General features: G+C 43.8%; 1 protein-coding gene across 3 annotated transcripts in view; it reads left to right on the forward strand.

The window, feature by feature from the left end:
- PAPLN (papilin, proteoglycan like sulfated glycoprotein) overlaps positions 1-23887 on the forward strand; it is a 95099-nt gene that overhangs the window by 18751 nt on the left and 52461 nt on the right. For all 3 annotated transcript variants that reach the window (XM_060761235.2, XM_060761244.2, XM_060761253.2), the window contains exons 3-6: positions 12156-12271; positions 20110-20170; positions 21425-21527; positions 22919-23049. In XM_060761235.2, coding sequence (XP_060617218.2) covers positions 12156-12271; positions 20110-20170; positions 21425-21527; positions 22919-23049 — 411 coding nt within the window. The remainder of the gene's footprint in view (positions 1-12155; positions 12272-20109; positions 20171-21424; positions 21528-22918; positions 23050-23887) is intronic.

Consider the following 23887-nt stretch of genomic DNA (forward strand, 5'->3'; position numbering starts at 1 on the left):
ATAGGATGGTGAGAGAAAAGAGGGCCTGAGAAAAGAGCCCGAGGGGCCGCATTAGGCCCCCGAGCCTGGGTTTATATACTTGCCCTATCCCCAGCAAACTTTGAGGCCCAATGTATCACATTGTCTTCCTCAAATGGTGTTTTGTTGATAGTTCCAAACGCCAGTTTCCTGGTTTTCATGTGAGAAATGTTGCAGGGTATGCTGGCATCAGTGCAATATGCTTATAAACATGCTTATAACGTTGGAGTGCTGTATAATGGAGCCAAACCAGAGTTAACTTTCCTGTACTGAAGCTGACATATTTTTCCATAATTTTAAAGAGTTTCTGGCTACATTTTTATTTGTCTGAAAAAACAGTTTGTCAATTTTAGGACTATTTGCCAGCACTTGGGCTTAGTAACTTGATTGTTTGGTTAATTAAGCCACAGTGATATTATTGGAGATGTTGCCAATTTTTCTGGACAGGTTATTTTAACATTATTGTACACAATTACTGGTTAGAAATGAATTGAAAATCTTCCTTATACAATCCTCTATTATCTTATTTGATAAATGTCTTCTGCATTGCCCCCACCTCAAAAAACCAAAACAAACAAACAAACAAAACCCCAACACTCACCATTATGTCTCTGGAATATTTTAGGAGTAATGGATTATCTCTTGGCATATACTCCCAGGCTTTTAAACAGATGTTTCAAATTAAATAGAAGGCAGGCAGAGAAAATCTATAACAAAAACAGCTAATTCAGCCAGTTCCTGATAAAATCTTGTTATTGTCCTTTACTACAGGGATTGAGAAACTTGAGCCTGTCACTCAGTCTAGAGGAAAAACAATTGCTGAGGTCATGTATGTGTATGCATGCTTCGAGTTAACTGTCAACTTATGGCGACTTCTTATGAAAGCAATACTATTTGCCAGTCCCTTCCTGGATTGGTAGATGCCGGATAAATGCAGTTTCTGGTTGTTTGAGAGTTGGTACTAAAAATAGGCCTAGCTAATACTATACCCCATACTATACCATACCATACACTCTGTATTGGCTTGATATTAATATTGAAATACAGTAATTAAAGACAAATGAAGAGAGATATTATCAAATTTAACACAGTTTCACTGTGCTTTAAAAACATATTTGTGAATGCAATATTGTTTCTGTGATTTTATTTTTGTGCCAGTTGCAGCATTCTGTCTGCTCATGATTATAATTCTCCCTTATTCATAATTCTCCTTCTTTCACATATGAGAGTTCTAGTTGCTTGAGTTCCAGTAAACTGAGAGTTTATTTTTAGACCCCTTCCACACAGCTATAGAAAACCCACATTGAACTGGATTATGTGGCAGGATGGACTCAGATAACCCAGTTGGGAGATACATTACAAAGTACAAGGCAGGCAAAACTATATTGCTTTCCTTCACCCCCCAACAAACCTGCCTGAACATTAGGAAGAACTTCCTGACTGTATAATTCCCAGCTGTTCACTGGAGGGAAGGATATTAGAGGTGAAGTACTTTGGCCACATAATGAGAAGGCAGGAAAGCTTGGAGAAGACAATAATGCTGGAGAAAATTGAAGGAAAAAGGAAGAGGGGCAGACCAAGGGCAAGATGGATAGATGGTATCCTTGAAGTGACTGTCTTGACCTTGAAGGAGCTGGGGGTGACAACGGCCAACAGGTAGCTCTGTCATGGGCTGGTCCATGAGGTCACGAAGGGTTAGAAGTGACTGAAAGAATAAACAACAATAAGCTTGAATTCTTAATTTTTGTTGGTTGTGTGTTCTTTGTTTCATTTATATTTATTTACTAGCTCAGGTAGCCGGCGTTGCCCGGGTTATTTGAAAAAGTTAATTTTTAAATTGTACAAAATGCATAAGGTTGTGGGTGAACTACAACTCACATCATGCCGGGTTAACCCTTAAAAATGCCATGAGTATTTAAAGTTTGCTATGTTGGACAAGTTTGCTCTAGATGCATCATCAATGGAGTTCAGTGTGCTCTTGGGCTGTAGGGTAAACTACAACTCCTGCAACCCCTCCAGTAGGTTGTCTCCTCCAACCAGTCTCCTCCAACCCCTCCAGTAGGTTGAGTTAGTCATGGGGGTACCGTGTGCCAAGTTTGGTCCAGGTCCATCAGTGGAGGTCACTGTTTCTCTGGTTGTAGTGAGCAGATTCTCCCTATAAATTATTTCTTAAATTGACTGCCGGGGGGGGGGGTCAACTCCCAGAAAGGAACATCGCCCCCCCTCAAAAAAGCCCCCTCCAGTTATCAAATTTCAGCATATCAGGTCTGTGAGCCAAGTTTGGTCCAGCAGATCCATCAGTGTTTCAATTCACAGTGCTCTCTGGATATAGATGAACTACAACTCCATCAAATCAAGGAGAATTTTCCCCAAAGGCCACCAGTATTTTTCACTGATCTTGGGGCTTCTCTGTTCCAAGTGTGGTCCTGGTCCATTGTTGGTGGGGGGTCACAGCATAGCTGGATGCAGGTGAACTACAACTCCCAAAATCAAGATCCGGTCCCACAAACCCCTGCAGTATGTTCAGTTGTTGCAAATCAATTCCTGTTCTCTGTGTGCTATAGAAATGGGTAAGAAAGGGTTAAGTGAGAGGCAGTGGGTGGGGTTATGCAAATTTGGAGAGAGAAAGGACCCCTGGGATGTCCATTCAGGAGGAAAAACAGAACATCTATGATGAAATTGTCCCTGAATGGCCTTCACTTGGGTGGTGGGCAGTGCGGTGTTTCGAGAGGACATTGGCAGGGCTTGGGAGACATGTTCATGGTGCCCACTGTAACCCGAAATGTCCTTGGAGGGAGGGCCCTTGGTGGCTCTTCAGCACTATGGGCTAAAGCTGTTTGTGGAGGTGGGAGGTTGTCTGGAAATTAGACACCTCCATCACATACACATTTTCACTTTTATTATGTGTATAGATAGATTTGAGTAGGCTGTTTGTAGCCATTTTGTGGATTTGCACTACTTAGGACGTTTACAGTTTTTCTTTCAACAGAGGCATGGTTTGCTAAGGTAGACCTATGGCTTGAAAGAAAACTTTTCTCTTTGAGTTTTCTTGGACATCAAAGCACTATGAACACTGTAACTCTTTAAAAAAATAAAGGAGAATTAAAAAGACGTATTGTTCCGATTAATCTCAATCTAACCACCCTAAAATTTTGCATCTGGTGCCAGCAATTCCCAGAAATAGTCTGCAACAACAGAAAGGTTGTTTGGGCATTTTAGAGGACCCAAGAATTGGAGCAACAAATAGCCTAACATCTGGATAGATTTATTCCGTCTAGAAGAACTAATTTATCTGTGTAACAGTTTATAGAACAGAGCCAACATAGTGTAATGGGCCGATATTGCACTGGCTGATATGATTCTGGAGACAATAGTTGAAATCTCTATTCAGCCATGGAAATCTACTGGATGAGCTTGGGCAAGTCATATTTTCTCAACCTCAAAGGAAAGCAAAGGTAAAGCATTTCTGAGTAAATCTTGTCCAGAAAACGCCATTATAGGTTTGCTTTAGGGTTGCCACAAATCTGAAAGAGTTAAAGGCATGCAGCAACAGCAAAATATCAAACTGGAGTGGTCAAACTGTAAGCTTTAATCAATGTGTTGGAACTGGTCATTTCCAGAGGAAACAAGAAACAAATGTGCAGTTTCACCCAAGATTTGCTTTTTTCAGGTAGTATGTGTTTGCTGAAGATCTTGGATGTAGTAGCTGGTCCATCATGGATGCTGTTGAAGCAGGAAGAACTAGTACAAATCAGGAATAGAGACAGGATATGTTTCGGGTTCTCAATATTCGACCTTAATGATGTAGTTGTTGGACTTCTAATAAGGTGGAACTACAAAATGGAAGTTGGGGAAGTTACCAGTACTCATGGGATAGGGGGCAGTATGGGGTTAGGGAGGGGCTTGGCAAGGGTGGCGGGTGGTGATTGGATGTTTGGGTGGCAGGGGATGATTGGATGTTTATTAAACTGCACCACAACTTTGAACCAATGGGCGGTCCTAAACCGAACCCCTTTGACTGTATAAAAAGGCCACATGGCTTGAGGCCTGTGTCGTTTCCACCAGGCGCCATGTTGCGTAGGAGGCGACCCAGGCAGCTGCTTGACTTCTAAGTAAACTGCTTTCTTGAAAGAACCTGACTGCCTGTCTTGTTGTTCCTGTGCCCGCCGATTTTGCAGCCTAGGAAAGGGGGTCAGCCACTTCATTTTTGGTGACCCCGACGTGATTACTTTGAAGGGCCGATAACAACAAGGCAGGCCCTGTTGGCAGGCCGATTGCTGGTCCGGGACCGGGACTGGAGGCAACCACCGTGAACCGAGAAGAAGGGGGCCCCCGACCGCCGCATAACCGGTTGCGGTGCTTCCCTCTTTGGGCCGGGCCCGAACCAGGACAATCGCAGTCGAAAAGTTCGCAAGAAACCAGTCCAGGGAGGATCCAGGTGGAAAGTCCAGGGGCGAAGGTTGTTCCGACGTCTTCAGAAATCTGGCAAGTATAGTGGTCAAGTTAGACACTAGGGAACACACACATAAGGCCGGTACCGGGGGAAAGGAAGGGTGATCACTAAGTTTCCCTGAGGGAGGGAAAAGGGAGGAAGGACTGAAAACCTTGCGGTTCCTGACGTATGCCGTTGAGTGTCCGGGTGCTCAGGCCAAGGTGGAAGGTCCGCGTAGGAACCATGGGTGGGGGAGGTTCTAAAAAGGACACCCCATTAGGATGCATGTTGAGGAATTTTGACAAATTTGTGGCGGCTTCAAGCCAGGCCGATCCAGAGGATTTTAAGGACTATAGGTTGAGGAATTTATGCACTAATGAGTGGCCGACTTTTCCATTTGGGTGGCCAGAAGAAGGAACTTGGGATATAAAAAAGATTAGGCAGGTTGAGGCCTATTGTGCTGAACATCATCCGGATCAGCTCATCTACATAGATGCGTGGGATACTGTAGTGACTCAGAATCCGGACTGGGTGCAGCAGTGTAAGAAGCTTAGGTGTATGGCTATACGCAAAAAGGGAGGCCAAAAACCAGCCAAGATCTTGGAGGCAGATACAGAAGAAGAATGGCCCCAGGCGGTTCGAAGGAGGATCCCGGCGGGACTTCCAGGTCCTCCACCTCCTCCTACGGCCCCTCCGGCGGCCCACAACTTGTCCCCAGGACAGTCAGTAATTGCAGAATTTGACCCTCTTGCTCCGCCAAATATGGGTCCACCGCCTTTGCCACCTTATGATAGCACTCCCTTGAGGCCTACTCCATCTGGGCCTCATGGGGACCTCTCTAAAGAATTGCAGAAGTATGTGAATCGGAGACTGCCCAGTGATGCAAGCCCGGCTCTTACACGAGCAAGGGAGGCTTTGAAAAAAGGAATAGGCGCAGATATGCCTACTGGGGACTTATTGGGAGAATTCCCGATAAGGGAAGTCTACGCCTTAGGACAAAACGACGCAGTCCAATCCCTCTTTCAGGTGGTCCCATTTACTAGCAGTGATCTCTTGAATTGGAAGAATTCCACACCTCCTTACTCAGAACAGCCGATGGCAATGGCAAATCTCTTAGAGACAATAATGTCCACCCATAATCCCACTTGGAAGGACTGCAAACAACTTTTGCAGGTCCTCTTCACTAATGAAGAAAGGAGGCAGATTTTAAATCAGGCAAGCCTAATTGCCCAAGAGGTAGAGGGGAGGCCGGCCGCTACTGACGTGGCCGAATGGGGACGTCAGCAGTTTCCCCAAGAGGTAGACCCGCAGTGGAACTACCAGGAGGTAGCCCATCGCCAGAGGTTGAGTGTTTTCCAGGGGATTTTGGTGAAGGCCGTAAGGCGAGGGCCCCCGAGACCAGCCAACATTTTAAAAATCCAGGGGATACGCCAGGAGAAGTCTGAATTGCCCACAGCATTTCTTGAAAGGTTAGAAGAAGCATATAGAAAATACAGTCCATACAATCTGGACGATGATAATGGGAAACGTGCGATACAACAGTCATTCATTACTCAGGCAGCGGATGACATTAGAAGGAAGATACAGAAACAGCCAGGGTTCATAGGTAAATCTATGACTGAGCTCCTGGCCATAGCGGACCAAGTCTATATGGCCAGAGATCAAGTCGAGGAGGAGAAAAGAAAGAAGGACAGGAAAGAAGGGTACAAGGTTTTGGTTAATATGATGGAGAAGCCTGAGGCGCCCAGGGGGCGGGGGCGTGGGAGAGGCAGAGTACGGTTGGACTGGAACCAGTGTGCCAGATGTAAGAAATATGGGCACTGGAAGGGACAATGCAGGGGACAGGAGGTAGAGGGACCAGTCCAGAAGGATATGGGGGGTCGAGGAAGAGGTAGAGGGAATGGTCAAGGAAGGGGACGCGGAAGCTACGTCCCATTCCCCAGGAAGGAGATAGCAGCCGCCATAGTCTCAGAAGAGAATCAGTGGGTGGACATGGAGGAAGAGGAGGAGGAATGAAGCGGCCAGGCTCTTGTACTGCTGGATCCCGGGGAGCCGATGGTCAAGGTTAAAATCGGGAACCAGCAATTGGACTTTCTTGTAGATACTGGGGCAGAACGGACAGTAGTAAACCAAATGGTGAGCCCCCCCACAGATTACACCACTCGAGTGGTGGGTCTTTCTGGAAAGATGCAGAGGTGTCCGTTTCTGCAGGAAAGGACCTGTAACCTAGCAGGTCATGAAGTAAAGCATAGACTATTGTACCACCCAGATTGCCCAGTGTCCCTATTGGGAAGGGACATTTTGAGTAAGCTCCAAGCGCAGATTCAGTTTTTAGAAGGGGGCCAGATGGAATTGACTTTGCCAATGGAAGAGGAATGGAGACTGATGGTTGCAAAGGAGGGGAACCCCGGAGGCAGCTCCAGTATACAAGAGTGGCCATGGGATAGGACCCCAGCGGTCTGGGCCGAGGACAATCCACCTGGGCTGGCAAAGAACGTACCCCCCGTGGTGGTGGAAGTTAGGAGAGGAATGGGACCCATTAGAAAACCCCAATACCCTGTGAGTAGGGAAGCATCATTAGGAATACAAAAGCACTTAGATCGCTTGATTCAACATAAGATTATAGTACCTTGCAGTTCTCCGTGGAACACTCCTCTTCTTCCAATTAAAAAATCCGGGGTGCCGGGGGAATACCGCCCAGTTCAAGATCTAAGGGCAGTTAATCAAGCTACAGTCCTATTGACACCAGTAGTACCAAACCCATATATTATGATGAGTTTGATCCCACCATGGACTGTCTACTTTTCAGTATTGGATTTAAAAGATGCGTTTTTTTGCATCCGGTTGGCTCCAGTGTCACAACCAATTTTCGCCTTTCAATGGGACTTGCAGCAGGCAGGTCAGAGGGCCCAATTTACCTGGGCTCGTTTGCCGCAGGGCTTTCAGAACAGTCCGACGATTTTTGGGCAGGCATTGGCCAAGGATTTGGAGGACTTTGAAATTCCGGCCACAGAGGGGGTGTGGCTCCAGTACGTAGATGACCTTCTGATCGCTTGTCGCAGTAAGGAGGGTTGTCGGCACTATACTTTGAGGATGTTGGAAGCCTTAGAGGAAAAGGGCTATAAGGTTTCGAAGAGGAAAGCTCAACTCTGCCAGACAAGAGTAAAATATTTGGGGTTCGAGATAGCAGATGGACATCGTACGTTAGGAACAGAAAGGAAGGAAGTGATATGTGCCATTCCCACCCCCACCACTAGGCGACAGGTGCGAGAATTTTTGGGATCTACAGGGTACTGTCGTCAGTGGATCCCTGGGTATGCCGCAATTGCCAAACCTCTATATCAGGCTACGAGAGGGGGAAGAGAAGACGCATTCAAATGGACCCCGGGGTGCCAGGAGGCGTTCGAGAGACTGAAGGAGGCTTTGATGACTTCGCCGGCCCTCGGACTGCCAGATGTGGAAAAACCCTTTGTCCTATTCGTCTCTGAAAAGGATGGAGTGGCTATGGGTGTCCTTACACAGAAATTAGGATCTTGGCAGCGGCCGGTAGCATATTTGTCTAAGCAGTTAGATACAGTGGCCCAAGGGTTGCCCCCTTGCCTAAGGGCGGTGGCGGCAACCGTCGACCTGATCAAGGAAGCTAGTAAACTGACCGTAGGACAGCCGCTGACCGTAAGGGTACCACACCATGTTAAGGCATTACTAGATACAAAGGGACCTCGATGGCTCACGAATGAGAGATTGACTAAGTATGAGGGGGTCCTGTGTAATAATCCAATGGTGACCCTTGAAACCTGTGCCTCCCTAAACCCGGCCACCCTGTTACCTGTCCCAGGGGATGAAACAACTCACCAGTGCACTCAAGTGATGGAACAGGTATATTCCAGCCGGCCAGACTTAAAGGATGTGCCGTTGTCTAAAGTAGACTTGACCCTATACACTGATGGTAGCAGCTTCATTGAGAGTGGTGAGAGGCGAGCAGGATATGCTGTTGTCCAGGAGGGAGGGGAGGTCCTGGAAGCAGAGCCTCTACCTCCGGGGACCTCAGCTCAAAAGGCGGAGCTTGTGGCCTTGACCCGAGCTCTACAGTTGGCGAAAGGAAAGCGGGTCAATGTCTACACAGATTCCAAGTATGCATTCACCACACTGCATGCCCACGGGGCATTGTACAAGGAGCGGGGACTCCTAACGTCGGCTGGAAAGGGCGTAAAGTATGCGGGCGAGATTGTAGCTCTCCTGGAGGCGGTCTGGGATCCGGATCGGGTAGCGGTGATGCACTGTAAGGGCCACCAAAGAGGGGAAGATGCGGTCACAAGAGGAAATCGCCAGGCGGATTTAGCCGCAAAGGAAGCCGCTCGGCAGGGTACTGTACAAGGAAGGGTGGCAGTATGTAGAACCGATACTTCCCCTTTAGAAAGATTTCAATACACAAAGGAGGAGGAGGAGTGGGCTCTCACAGAAGGAGGACAATGGGAAGATTCAGTGATCGTGATGCCAGACCACCGTGTCTATGTTCCTAAAAACATGGCATGGCACATAGTTCAACAGGCACATCATACTACACACTTAGGAAAAGGTGCCCTAGCGAAACTCCTCGAGAGACAGCTATACATCAACGGGCTACACAGTCTGTCCAGGGCAGCCGCCATGAGATGTTGGACATGTGCCAAAAACAATCCAAGAGAAGGACCCCTGCAACCTCCTGGGATCCAGCATACTGGGGGAACCCCTTTCGAGGCACTGGTTGTTGACTTTACGGAGATGTCCTCTCATCGGGGGCTCCGATACCTGCTGGTGTTTGTAGATACTTATACCGGGTGGGTAGAGGCCTACCCCACCCGAACTGAAAAGGCTGTCGAGGTGTCCAGGGCCCTCCTAAGAGACATTATTCCTCGATTTGGAATACCCCTGCAGATTGGCTCAGATAATGGCCCAGCTTTTGTCCATAAAACCATACAGGGATTGGCCGTCCTATTAGGAACAAAGTGGAAATTGCATTGCGCGTATAGACCTCAATCATCAGCTAAGGTTGAAAGGATGAATAGGACTTTAAAGTCAGCAATTTCCAAAATTTGCCAAGAGACTGGGCTACAATGGCCAGTCGCCCTGCCAATGGCATTGCTAACAGTCAGGTGTACTCCGCACCGGAGGACAGGACTGTCTCCTTATGAAAGGCTGTATGGGAGACCTCCACTCAATTTGAGAAACATTTTAATGCAAGGGGCAGAGGCCCATGTAGTAGGAGAAGAGCAAACGGAGGGACAGTTACGAGCTTTGGGAAAGCAATTGGAAAAGTTAGCTCAATATGTTGCAGATCTCCATCCTCCTTATCCTACCACACCTCTGCATTGTTTTTCACCAGGTGACGAGATTTTAGTAAAGGAATGGAAGATTGACCCTTTGGGGCCAAAGTGGAGAGGGCCATATATGGTGATATTGTCAACCCCAACCGCAGTAAAAGTTAGGGAGATTAAACCCTGGATTCATTATACCCGCATAAAGCAAGCCCCACCTACGTGGAGGGTAGGAGGAACCGATCCGAGTGGATTAAGACTCAGGATTGTCCGGCAACACCCTAAGGGGACAACAAGGCCATGAAGCTGACCCCTTCGGGAACAACAGAACGCCGTTGGTCAAGTATGTCCCAGCGTGGCCCACCGAAAGCATTCTCCTGGAGTTGGTGGAAAAATGTCCTCATGGGAAGGAGGGAGACTAGAGGGCCGGTGGGACGGAGAACGGTGTTTGGGTTTATAGTGTTGTTTAGCATGTTTGCACCGACCCTTGGGAATTGGTTTACTCTCCATGCCAGCGAAATGTTCAAGGTACATGGGAAAAATGTGACACTGATTTATGAGCACCCCCGGAGGGTGGGGGATTTTGCCTTTCTCCCTGATGTGTTTAATGAACCCCAACCAGTCTTAGACGACTTATACCGAATAAACAATAATTGGCCCCCAGGGCTATTTACTAATGTTTCCAATAGGGCGGGAAACGATAGGAGTACATTGATTAGATTCCGAAAAGCCACCAGGGGTTTGTGTTTCTGTTTTGGCACAAAAGAAAAACAACCGAATTTTGCCAGGGGGATACAAAAGATTTTTGATGAGATGGGGAACTATAGTGCCTGTAGAGATCGTTTCTTTCTCCATGGTACATACAATTACTCATACCTTAATGACACTAATAATCTCTCGGATTTTCTAAATGAGTCCGAATGGAAAGAGATATATCCAAATTTTCAGTACACTTCCCAAGTAAGAATCTTTCCGGACCCCATAAATGTATGGTGGATAAGAGATCCCAACTTATGTTTTTTCTTTGATAAATGGGCTACTAAATACCATCCTGGGAAATATCAGTGTGCCGGCATAGGATACCTGACTTTCCCAGTCCGGGTTTTACACCTCACAGGAAAGATATCCGCCGGACCCCGAGCACGGAAAAAGAGGACAACTTACCAAACAGGGCCTCTAGGGGCAGGGTGCTCGGACGAGGTTATAATAGGACAAGGTTTGTCCTATTCAGAGGGGGCAAGGGTGATTGGAGGATCATTCACTGGGACTCTGACACTCGGGTCCTATCCAGGGATCATCTCTCAGGAAAATAGGAGAAGTATTTTAGGCCTCACCTGTAGATTGGAGAAGAGTGTAAACGCCACTGGGGAGATTGTAAGGGCCTTACAGACTGAAGTTGAAGAGTTAAGCCAGATGATTATGCAGCAAAAGGTAGCTCTAGACTATTTGCTGGCTGCAAAAGGAGGTTTCTGTAAGATGGTGGGGCCCCAGTGCATAGTTAGGTTCCATAACCTGAACTCTACCATTCAGGATGATCTTGAAACGTTACACAACTTAATAAATGACAATGTAAAAGAAGATCTGGGATGGTCCCCCTTCTCGTGGTTAACCGATTGGTTGCCCTCAGGAACATGGATAAAAGAAATATTGATGATTTTTATGCTAGGCTTGTTTGTATTTTTCATTGTACTATGTTGTTCTCCCATAGTCATGCAAATGTGTACCAAATATATGATTCAGACCCCAACGGTGGAAAAAGTTGCTATGTTTCAACCCAGTAAGACTTGGAGGGATCCATAAAATGTTTATATTGTGTTACTCAAATGATAATGTCATTTTCACATTTGTGGAACTGTTAAAACGGTTATTTGATGTTTCGTTTAAAAAGATAATGACCACTGGTCTAATAGGATGGTCTACTGGGAGCTTTTCCAATTTCCCTAGACAATTGGACTTTCAAGGTCGGAGGGGTTTTACAAAAAAAAAAAAAATGGGGGAATAAGGTGGAACTACAAAATGGAAGTTGGGGAAGTTACCAGTACTCATGGGATAGGGGGCAGTATGGGGTTAGGGAGGGGCTTGGCAAGGGTGGCGGGTGGTGATTGGATGTTTGGGTGGCAGGGGATGATTGGATGTTTATTAAACTGCACCACAACTTTGAACCAATGGGCGGTCCTAAACCGAACCCCTTTGACTGTATAAAAAGGCCACATGGCTTGAGGCCTGTGTCGTTTCCACCAGGCGCCATGTTGCGTAGGAGGCGACCCAGGCAGCTGCTTGACTTCTAAGTAAACTGCTTTCTTGAAAGAACCTGACTGCCTGTCTTGTTGTTCCTGCGCCCGCCGATTTTGCAGCCTAGGAAAGGGGGTCAGCCACTTCACTAAAACCTGGGCCTCTCCTTATTCTCACAGGTTCGGAAAGTAAAGAGGCAGAGTGATTTTTGGGGAAGCTGGGGAGAATGGGGTGAGTGCAGCCGAAGCTGTGGTGGAGGAGTCAGTATTCGGGTGCGACGTTGCTATTCGCAAAGGTAAGAACCTTTTATTTCCATGCCTTTTTCCTCTTTAAACCAGAATATTTACAGGAAAGGGTACAGCAGCTTCTTTGAATAAACCATAATGGTACCTTGTAGCATCTTCAAAATTTCTTATAGGAGAAGCTTTTGTGGACCATGGTGCACTTCATGAAATGCATGAAGTACACATCTTAGTAGTCAGGGACAGATGTGGAATGAGAAAGGAATTGGCAGCACTGAGGACAGAAGTAAAGATGTTATAAAATACTTTGTGAGACAATTATGCTTAATAGATGTAAAACCATTATTTTAAAAAAGTAATGTTTATTAGGTTCTTGTGGGTTTTTTCGGGCTATATGGCCATGTTCTAGAGGCATTTCTACTCACAGATACCATCCCACAATTTCTCGCAGCCAAAAGTACTTTCAAAACACCACAGGCTCACCGGATCTATGACCGCCTGGAACGCAAGAGAAATGCCTCTAGAACATGGCCATATAGCCCGAAAAAACCCACAAGAACCTAGTGATTCCAGCCATGAAAGCCTTCAACAATACAGTAATGTTTATTGTTTATATTGCTTATTTAATAAAGCATTTTAACACTTCCTGGTGGCACAGCAGGTAAAACCGCTGAGGTGCTAAACTTGCTGACCAAAAGGTTGGTGGTTCGAATCTGGGGAACGGAGTGAGATCCCACCATTAGCCCCAGCTTATTCCAACCTAGCAATTCGAAAACAGGCAAATGTGAGTAAATCAATAGATACCACTCTGGCGGGAAGGTAACAGCACTCCATGCAGTCATGCTGGCCACATGACCTTGGAGGTGTCTATGGCCAATGCCAGCTCTTTGGCTTAGAAATGGAGATGAGCACTACCCTACACTTAATGTCAGGGGAAACCTTTAGTTTACTTTACTTTTTTTTAACCCACTGTTCATTTTTATAGGCAACCAATTGGTATGTAAGTACAATAACAAGAATAAAATATTATATACAGTTACAAAATACTTTTTTAAAATACACCAATACAGTGAAAATCAGCAAATGTAATAAAAAAGGAAAAAATAGCAAATAAAATGCTTTCGCACTTGAGGTTTTGTGCTCTTGCTGAGACCCTTGCCACCACCATAGGGAGAATATTCCACAGTTGTGTCGCCACAACCTAGAAGGCTCATCCCTTTGTTGATACAAAATATAATTTAAGAGAAAGTACCCGCAGGGTGTAGTTTGAGTATTGGGCTGTGACTCTGGAGACCAAGACTCGATTCCCTCCTCAGCCATGAAAACCCGCCGGGTAACCTTGGGCAAGTCACACACTCTCAATCCCAGGAAAGTTGGCATAAGTGAAAAATTACTTGAAAGCACACAGCAACAAATAATAATTTAAGAGAATAACCTCTTCCAATGACTAAGTCATGGGCATGCTGACAGGAGAGATGCTCTTGAAGCTTTGCAGTGATGATGAATGGCATTGGTGATTAGCAGTTGCTCTGGGAGCTGTGAATCCACCCATGGTTTTATGACTGCTCCTCTCACATCTGCTCTGTGTTAGGTGGGAACCAATGAGGTATTGGGTGCGACATGACATAGGTTTAGTAGTAAAGGTAAAGGTTTTCCCTTGACTTTAAGTCCAATCATGTCTGACTCTGGAGGTTGGTGTGCATCTCAATTTCTAAGCCGGTATTGTCCATAGACACCTCCAAGGTCATGTGACCGGCATGACTGCATGGAGTGCCATTACCTTCCCACTGGAGCAGCACCTATTTGCATGTTTTCAAACTACTAGATTGGCAGAAGCTGGTGCTGACAGCGGGAGCTCATGCTGCTCTTCGGATACGAACCCGCGACCTTTTGGTCAACAAGTTCAGCAGCTCAGTGGTTTAACCCACTGCACCACCGGGGGCAGTTTATGGCCACAAAAACCCCTGTACAACTTGGAGCAGGTTATATGAGGAACTTCTATAAAACTGATAATGACTTCTCCACTCCCTTGGCATTGATTCTGTTGCCCATCCCTGGTATTGATAGTTCATTAAAGAGCATGTGTAGTTTTATGTTTCAGAGACTGAGTAGATCACCAAACGACTGTGAACCAGAAAGTACCTGGTTCAAGTATCTGATTATGCCACAAACTCACTAGGTACTATTAGACATAGCTCCGTTACCCTATCAGCAATGCGGTCAGCTATCAGTATCCACTGATAACTCTATTCACAGATCCAACCACACACAGGTTAAAAATATACCCCTCTCCCAAAAAAATTAGAAAAGTAAACCTTGATTTTGTATAAAGGACACCATGATACTGCACCACTACCTGAGCATTCATGGGATTTGGTAGCAACAATGAGTCCTGGAACCAAATACCAGTGGATACCAAGGGCCCATTGTACATAGCATAGGGATAACATTACTATTTACAATATGATTGTTAAGATTATGCAACTAGATAATGCATGTGAAATACTTTGAACACGTGAGAGCTGTATAAAAGTGTTTATCGCCAATCACAATCAAAACACTTGTTGTGGGATAAAATACCATAATCCTGATTCAGGTTTCAGATCAAAGAACTGAACTTTGCTAAATCTTAATTCAACTATTTAAGGCAAAGTTTCCATTAAACATTTATTTGCTCAGGAATGGCAACTTGAACATCATTAACACAAGGTCCCGGGAGCCTGAAATATTCTTCTATTGATTTCTGCATAATTCTGATATATTGTGTATTCCTTGGCAATGAAGCAGTTACAAATAATGCATTTTTTCGTGAAGTCAAGGTAAGACTAGAGCGTTTTCCCAGTATGATTTTTATTTGGATTTGTTTTTCCAAAGGCCATTGCCAAAATGACGCACGTCCTATGCACATCTGTGCATGGCCTCTAATTATTTGCATAGTGTCATCAATGTGTGGAGTTTATAGAGTTCAAAGAGATATGCCTTTGCCCCAGGAAGTTTACAGTCTAAAATATGGATGAAATAAGACAGTTGCCTCAGCATTTAGATCATTGTGCCCTTAGCTCTTTTTGCATGCTATTTCTGGTTCGAAAGGTTTCCTCACATTTCGCTCAATTCTTCAACCCCACAACATAGTTGATGAGCCCAACAGGAGAGTTGGGTTGGAAATACAAAGAATTATTACTTTCCAAAAAATCACAAACATTTGTCCAAGGCAGCAGGGCCTAAACTACTATGTGTATTATGCATGTGTTTCCAAATCTGAAAATCCTGATCAGGTGCTGCTCCATTCACAGAAGCTGCAGATACAACAGGGATGTTCCTAGCATGGTGTCATCTGGCAAAGGCTTGGGAAACACAAGGTGCAATATATCCACATGGTAATAAAAATGCCAGATCCTGCTTGGGCAGGCAGAGCTACACCCATTTGATGCAAGCTCGGGATGAATCAGACTAGTCTTGTATAAACAAGGCCAGACGGAGAGAACTGTTAAAACATTGTCTTGACACTGTGTTTTAAAAACCTGTTTGTGCTCTCTCTCTGAAGCCATGTCTCAGTTCACCCTTAGATCTTGCAGAATTACTACTAGTGGTGCCTTGATTGTGGATCTGATTTCGATATGTCTTCAAGGCATCTCTTGAAAAAAAGTATTTTCTTAACTTTATATATACATACTCACAGTCTGAATCTGTATTTAAGCCGGTGGTGCAATGGGTTAAAACCCTTGTGCCGACAGGACTGGTGGCTGAAAAGTTGGTAATTCAAATCCGGGGAGCAGGGTGAGCTCCTGCCTGTCTGCTCCAGCTTCTCATGTGGGGACATAAGAGAAGCTTCTCACAGGATGGTAAAATATCTGGGCGTCCTCTGGGCAACATCATTGCAGACAGCCAATTCTCTCTCACCAGAAGTGACTTACAGTTTCTCAAGTTGCTCCTGACACACACACACAAAAACAGTCTGAATCTAAGACTGAATATTAACGTAGTCTTGTTATAGGTAGTTATAGTATCACTGCAATGAGATCTCATATTGCACCTTTTCCATGTTGAACTGTAGCTTCTGCCATTCTGACTGGTCAGGCTTTTCCTCCAGGTAAGAAAAAAAATCCAATGGCAGCTTTTTGTTGTCCCTGCACTTGGTGGGTAGTCTTCAGAAGAAGAGAGCCTCTTCGACATGAGGAGGCTTTCACATGATTTTTAATATTGATATTCAATGTATTGTCGAAGGCTTTCATGGCCGGAATCACTGGATTGTTGTAGGTTTTTTGGGCTGTATGGCCATGTTCTAGAAGCATTCTCTCCTGACGTTTTGTCTGCATCTATGGCAGGCATCCTCAGAGGTTGGGAAGGCTGTTGGAAATTAGGAAAACTGTCACGTCATCAAATGCTAATCAAGGTGACCAATTGAAACATTCACACCTACCTCCAACAGACAAGAGTTTTCACAGATATATAAATCTAATTTTCCTAGTTTCCAGCAGACCTCACAAACTCTGGGGATGCCTGCCATAGATGCAGGTGAAATGTCAGGAGAGAATGCTTCTAGAACATGGCCATACAGCCCAAAAAACCTGCAACAATCCAATATTGATGTTGTTCCATTTGAAATCATATGGAAAACCTTTGCAAATACAGGATTCCCTTTCAGGAAATCACATGGAAGGGGCAACTAAAAGGGCAACAATAGGAGGTAAAGCTCATGTTTTCCTTATACAGCTTCTCTTCTTCTATTTACATTACACAGATGAAGTCCAGCTGGATTAGGCTTCGTGTCTTCTCTGTCATGATCCCAACAACTGCATTTCCAAACAGAATATTTTGTTTGTGTGCTGGGAAAACCTAATTCTGGCAGGAGAGAAGCACTGCCAGCAGAAAGGCTTTTCTGGATCCTCTCTCAGAAATAACATCTGTGCCCTTATGGCACTAAAATGTAGGTGCTAGAAAGGCAGATAGACAAGAAGAGAAGGGCAGTAAATGACTTTATAAAATTGCGGTTCTACATACACTTTACAAGTGAGATGAGTTGAAAACAGTAAGATTTACTTCAGAGTAAACACAGCTATGATTGCCTTGTACATTTTGGTTTCTCTTCAGAATGTTTATGGGTTTGGTACTCAGTCTGACCGAACTGTATTTCTTTCCAACTATGACTCTATCCAGACAAAAAAAACAATATCTTCTGTGAACTTCACAATGAGATTCACATGATAGTGAACTACAGCATTTTGAAATCAGTAACTCTGTTGCACGGTTGAATATTTTCATAGGTTCTGATATGCATCCTGTCAGGACAGACCCAAGACATTTTGGTGCCTGGCACAAAGTAACAAATAACCTCCCTCACACACCCTGAATCAATGTGTATAGTATCCAGAGATAGCCAAGTTATTTTGGCACTCAAGGTGGGAAATCCCACAAGTGCCTCTTCCCATACCTGGTAGTAAAAACTCTATACAACAGCTGCCTCACTTTGCTGCTCCTGTGTCCTGTTCTGTAATAGTGAATGGCAGTACAAGTCAATTTACTGTTCTGACTCGTGGCATATAGTTCCCAAAGTTGAGCAAGTAATTTTAGACATCTTTTAAAAAATATATCAGAAATGTCTCTTCTTTCCCTCTCATTGCTCAGTCAGTGTATCCCTCAACATGGAGAGTCAGGCACAAAATATCAACTCTTAATATTATGGCTGTTCCTTTGGCTGCTCTGATTTGAATGGGAACTCGGATTCTGTTCAGGACACAAACTGATTGTGAAAATCATTGCCTTTGTAAATCTGGATCCACTGGTTTCCCCTGAGTCAGCCCCTGCCCAGGAGCCCCCAGTAGTGCAATGGGTTAAATCCTTGTGCCGGGCAGGATTGCTGACTGACAGGTCAGCGATTCGAATCCAGGGAGAGCAAGTTGAACTCCCTCTGACAGCTCCAGTCCCCATGCGGGGATATGAGAGAAGCCTCCCACAGGATGGTAAAACATCAAACATTTGGGCATCCCCTAGGCAACGTCTTTACAGACTGCCAATTCTCTTACACCAGAAGTGAATGGCAGTTTCTCAAGTCGCTCCTAACGCAAAAAAAAGCCCCTGCCCACATTGTTGGGAGTTTAACTGTTATCCTAACCATGCATAGTAAGATGACTTCCATTGGCTTCTTGGAAGTAAGGTTACACCAACCTTCTGGTTTTGCCTGGGGAGGTATAGCATGAAATGGATGGTGGGGGGAAATCAGCAATTTGAATTGATCAGAAAGAAGCCTGACTGTAGTAGACAGTTGTCAATAATCTCTCTTAGGACTTTATCATACCATCCTCTTATATCACAGCAATTGCATTGTTGTCACACATGGAAATATACCAGTAGTGAAACAGTCACTATCGTGTTTGTTTTCAGTTGTGCTACAGTGCTGTTTCGGCACTGCATCTGTCTCACAAACCTCACTTTCTTGTCCATTTATAGCCTATCCAGCACATGCACACTTTTCATTCAATTGTGTTAGGTAAAGGTAAAGGGAAAAGGTTTTCCCCTGACATTAAGTCCAGTCGTGTCCAATTCTGGGGGTTGGTGCTCATCTCCATTTCTAAGCCGAAGAGCCGGCATTGTCCGAAGACACCTCCAAGGTCATATGGCTAGCATGACTGCATGGATTGCTTTCCCACTGGATCTACTCACATTTGCATGTTTTCAAACTGCTAGGTTGGCAGAAGCTGGGGTTAACAGAAGGAGCTCACGCCGCTCGCCGGATTCAAACCTGCGACTTTTCATTCAGCAAGTTCAACAGCTCAGCAGTTTAATCAACTGAGCCACCAAGGGCTCAACTATGTTGTTACTGAAAATTGAGAAAATTAATTTTCTTTAAAAGGAAATATAAAATACATGAAAATTAACTAAAAGCAACCTTACCCTGCCTTGATACAGTGAAAGGAATAGATTATATGATTCTATGAGTCTGTGCCCACTCATTCCACATATTTCTCAAACATTGCAACAGAAGCAAAAGGGATCCATTATAACAGCAGTGATATTGAGAGCTATTGACAGGCTTTCCCCACCCATGAAAAGAGGTGTTCCACCAATTATTTAAATGCAAAGCAGCAACATGGAAGACACAACATTGTCTGATAACTACAAGCCAAATAGGCTATTTATCCTGCTGTGGTTGCAATTGAACAGCCTTGTGTGATAAAATCTATTCCCAAATTAGTAGTGGCTTTCTGGGGAGTCACTTGCTTCTCATCTTAAGTTTGTGGTCCTATTTTGCAATGCTAGATGTAAATCTAATTGTAAATCTAGACCGAATGTATTGCATCAATGAAATTCACAAAAGTTTTAGTTATTCAGTAATTGATTAAATCAGTGGTTGTCAACCTGTGGGTCCCCATATGTTTTGGCCTTCAACTCCTAGAAATCCTAACAGCTGGTAAACTGGCTAGGATTTCTGGGAGTTGTAGGCCAAAACACCTGGGGACCCACAGGTTGAGAACCACTGGATTAAATGGCTCTACTCTGCATAGAACTAACTATTTGATTTATGCTACAGTCTGCAAATAATGTTATAAGCACAATTACGGTTCAGATAGGATGGGAAAGTAGTTTAATAGACCAGGAAATACCTTCTGGGCATTTCTGTGGTTGTAGCTCTTTTACATCCGACAACAAACTCTCATTTGTTGGACAGAGGAAGCAGTATCAGAATCAGGTCTGGTTTCTCTTAAGGAAATTTTCCTTGTGAAAAGCTTTTTGGAAAACTTGTGCCACTTGCAGGAAGTAAGATTTACAAAACTCTGCAATAATAGTGTTTCATATTGATGTTTCATTAGGAAGCACAAAATGAATTGTTCAATATGATCCTGGCACTGACCGCTTTTTGCAAGCTGTTCCAGACTGTTGGTCTGTCTTTCAGGACAGATGGTGGCTCCAGTTGTATAGGACCAACCCGAAGCTATCGCTCATGCAACATTCAGGTAAATTCTTCAATATGCTTGCTTTCATTTCCCCACCCTCCTCTTTCATGAGCTGAATATTTTTCAACAATGGTATCTGGCATCTACTCATCCTCATCTTGATTTTCATATAAACCACCACTTGTCCTTGGATAATATTTTATTGACTGATTTCATCCTCTCATTTGCTTATGTGCTGAGTGAGAATACAGGAAGCTGAAGTGGTGTGAAGCTATGGCAAAATCGTTATGCATATAAATGATGGGTATGTGAAGGTGAAAAGTAGCATTCAGACTGAGCTGATGACAGCGTGGAAATTAAAACAGAACTGTGCAGACTAATCTCTAAAAAATACAAGCCATGATCTGCCGATAACCAAAGGCTTCTTCTTGATATTCAGACGGTAATCAGTACTATCTTTGAGCAAACATCATGAGCAGATTAAAACTGGAGAGATGTAACGATAGCTGCAACAACCACAAGGTTAATCTTGAACTATAAATGTAAAGAACTGGAGTTTTGAATAATATTCATTGGTTTATTGATTTCCAAGTGACTGGCACAAGTTCAACCAGCGAGCTTCATGGCAGAGTAGGAGCTGAACCCAGTCTCTTTCGTTCTGACCAGGTAGCATTTTTACTGTTGATTGTTATTTAGGCAATCCGTTGTCTGAGTATGATGGCCTTCCAAGTATAGTGCTTTGGCAGTGGATACACAGGTGACTGTGAAGCCCTGTTCTTGACCCATATGTTCTTCCACAGTGAGGGCATCGTTTTCCAGGTAGAAAGCGGCCCCGGTCAGGATTGGCATGATGCTCCTTCCTCATGGAACATTTCTCCCTTTCATCCTCCATCTGTGCTTCTTTAAATTCTACAGCACTGGTGGTCACAGCTGACCTCCAGGTAGAGCACTTAAGACCCAGATCTTCCCAGTTCTCGGTGTCTATGCTACAGTTTTTAAGATTAGCTTTAAGCACATCTTTAAATCTCTTTTCCTGTCCACCAACATTCCATTTTTGTTCTTGAGTTTGGAGTAGAGTAACTCCTTTGGGAGACGATGATCAGGCATTCGGACTACATGGTCATTCCAGTGAAGTTGGTGGTGTAGGAGCATCGCTTCAATGCTGGGGGTCTTTGCTTCTTCCAGCATGCTGACTACCTCCCACAAACTAGGCAGAAATACAGAAAGCTTCTTCTAAGAGAATTAATCTGAATTCGTTGCTTGTCTACTTTGATATGAAACCTTGTTCCAAACAACACACTCCTTTCTTCCTAGAAATGTCCTGAAGGCACCAGAGATTTTCGGGCAGAACAATGCTCTGTATTTGATGGGACAAACTTCCAGGGAAAGCGATACAAGTGGCTTCCTTATTATGGAGGTAATTTATTCATACTGAATGTTTTTTTCAATTTGGGGACATAGACGATTTGCTTGAAGGTGAATTGATTACACTGCATTTTTTTAAAAAAAATCATACATTATTAGTAAAGGTTAAAGCTTTCCCCTTGACATTAAGTCTAGTTGAGTCCAACTCTGGGGGGTGGTGCTCATCTCCATTTCTAAGCCTAAGAAGTGGTGTTATCCATAGATACCTCAAAGGCCATATGGCCAGGATAACTGCATGGAAAGCCATTACCTTCCTGCCAAAGTGGTACCTATTGATCTACTCACATAGGTTGGCAGAAGCTGAGGCTAATGCCGGGAGCTCACCCTGTCCCACAAATTTGAACTGGTGATCTTCCGGTCAGCAAGTTCTGAAGCTTAGCGGTTTATTCCACTGTGCTACCACGGATCCATATATTATTACTTCCTGGTAAAACATCTGGGATCTCATGGAAAAGTTTTTGCAAGATCAATTTTATTTATTTATTTATTTATTTATTTATTTAACTTGTATACCACTACTCCCAATTTGGCTCGGAGCGGTTTACAGAATACAATTAGCTTTAAAAATAACAATGATAAAACATGAAAAGAAATGAAAAGAAAATCTATCAAAATAAAAGTAAAAACAGCCAAACAATTTGTAATAGTTCTGCCTCCTAAGGCAACCTGAATGCAATTTCAAATTATATTTAAAGTCTTGCCTCACTCACACTTACTTGCCACTTGATAAGCTAATTCCCATTGCCTATGTTGAAAACTGAACTTTCCTTATCTTTATCTGTAAAGTGTGTCTTTGTCCCTTCCAGATAGTATGCTTTCTCAATTGTTTCCATGATAATGATGATATATATGGAGGATCAGGCATTTCAAGCATGAAAATATTGACAGTTGAGTATAGCTATGCTTTCACCACGGACTCTGCATATTCCATATTGTAGCATACACCTACACATGTATGCTTAGAGAATGCAAAGGAGATTTAATACAGGGAAGCCAAACCACAAGGATACAAAATGAGTAAAAATAGTGAAAAAAATATTTTATATTGGTTAACCAAAAAATAAAAGGGAACCACTAGGAAACATTTGAAATAGTGAATATATTCCAGTTCAATAAAGTGTTACGGCAAAGCTGGAAATAATATATGGCCCAGCCTTTGAATCCTTGCTCTGTAATGGCCTTCTGGGATTTGCAGTTTATGGAGAGACAGTCAGAATTCTCAACCAGAGAGCTCTGAAACTACAATCCATAGGATGCAGCAATGTCAGCTAAAGTAGAACCACCGTGCCATAATGTAGTATTACAGGGCCCTATGTTTCAAATGTCTTTATGGGAAAAGATAGCATGTTCAGTAAAACACTGCTTCTTAAACTTTGCTCATAGCACCCAACAAATGTGAACTAAACTGCATCCCAAAAGGAGAGAACTTCTACTATAGACACAAAGAAGCTGTGATTGACGGAACCCCCTGTGAGCCTGGGAAGCATGATATCTGTGTGGAGGGAGTCTGTCAAGTATGTTTTTGCATCACTTTATCCCACAGTATATACATTTTCCTGTCTTATTGAATTGCCTTGGGGACATAGGGTGGGTTAATGAAATAATAATAATAATAATAATAATAATAATAATAATAATAATAAATTTATTATTATTATTATTTTACTGACACAAAAACACAGTATGTCACAGAAAACAAGATCTATATGCTGGATTTCATATCACAAAATCAAAAGTCAAACTCTTCCCAAGCATCTAGGATTGTGTGATGTATTTTCGACTGTGTGATTTATTATTATTATTATTATTATTATTATTATTATTATTATTTGAAACACAACAAGATGAGTCCACAACAGACGCTCTGCTGGCTGTTGTATTAGATCACACATTAGACTGTGTGATGTATCGGCGAATGATGCATGCAGATCCCAGTAAGGTAGCCTTCTGCAGCTGGCAGATGGTAATTTTGTCAGCGCCAAGTGTAGCCAAGGTCTTTAGGCACTGCACCCAGTGTGCCGATCACCACTGGGACCATCTTGACTGGCTTATGCCAGAGTCTTTGCATTATTATTATTATTATTATTATTATTATTTCCTGTTCCTTGAAAGGGCTCATGATGACATATCCAGGTTATCCCATTTTACTGAGCAGCTCTGTTAGGAATGTTAAAGGCAGTTACTTGACCAGTGTTACTACGTGCATTTAATGGATTAGCAAGGACGTCAAGATATATATATAGTGAGGGGGGGGGAGTAGGGGGGTAGGTAAAGGTTTTACCCTGACATGTCCGACTCTGGGGGTTGGTGCTCATCTCTATTTCTAAGTCGAAGAGCTGGCGTTGCACATAG

Source organism: Anolis sagrei, chromosome 1 (assembly GCF_037176765.1).
Source record: "Anolis sagrei isolate rAnoSag1 chromosome 1, rAnoSag1.mat, whole genome shotgun sequence".
NCBI lineage: Eukaryota > Metazoa > Chordata > Lepidosauria > Squamata > Dactyloidae > Anolis > Anolis sagrei.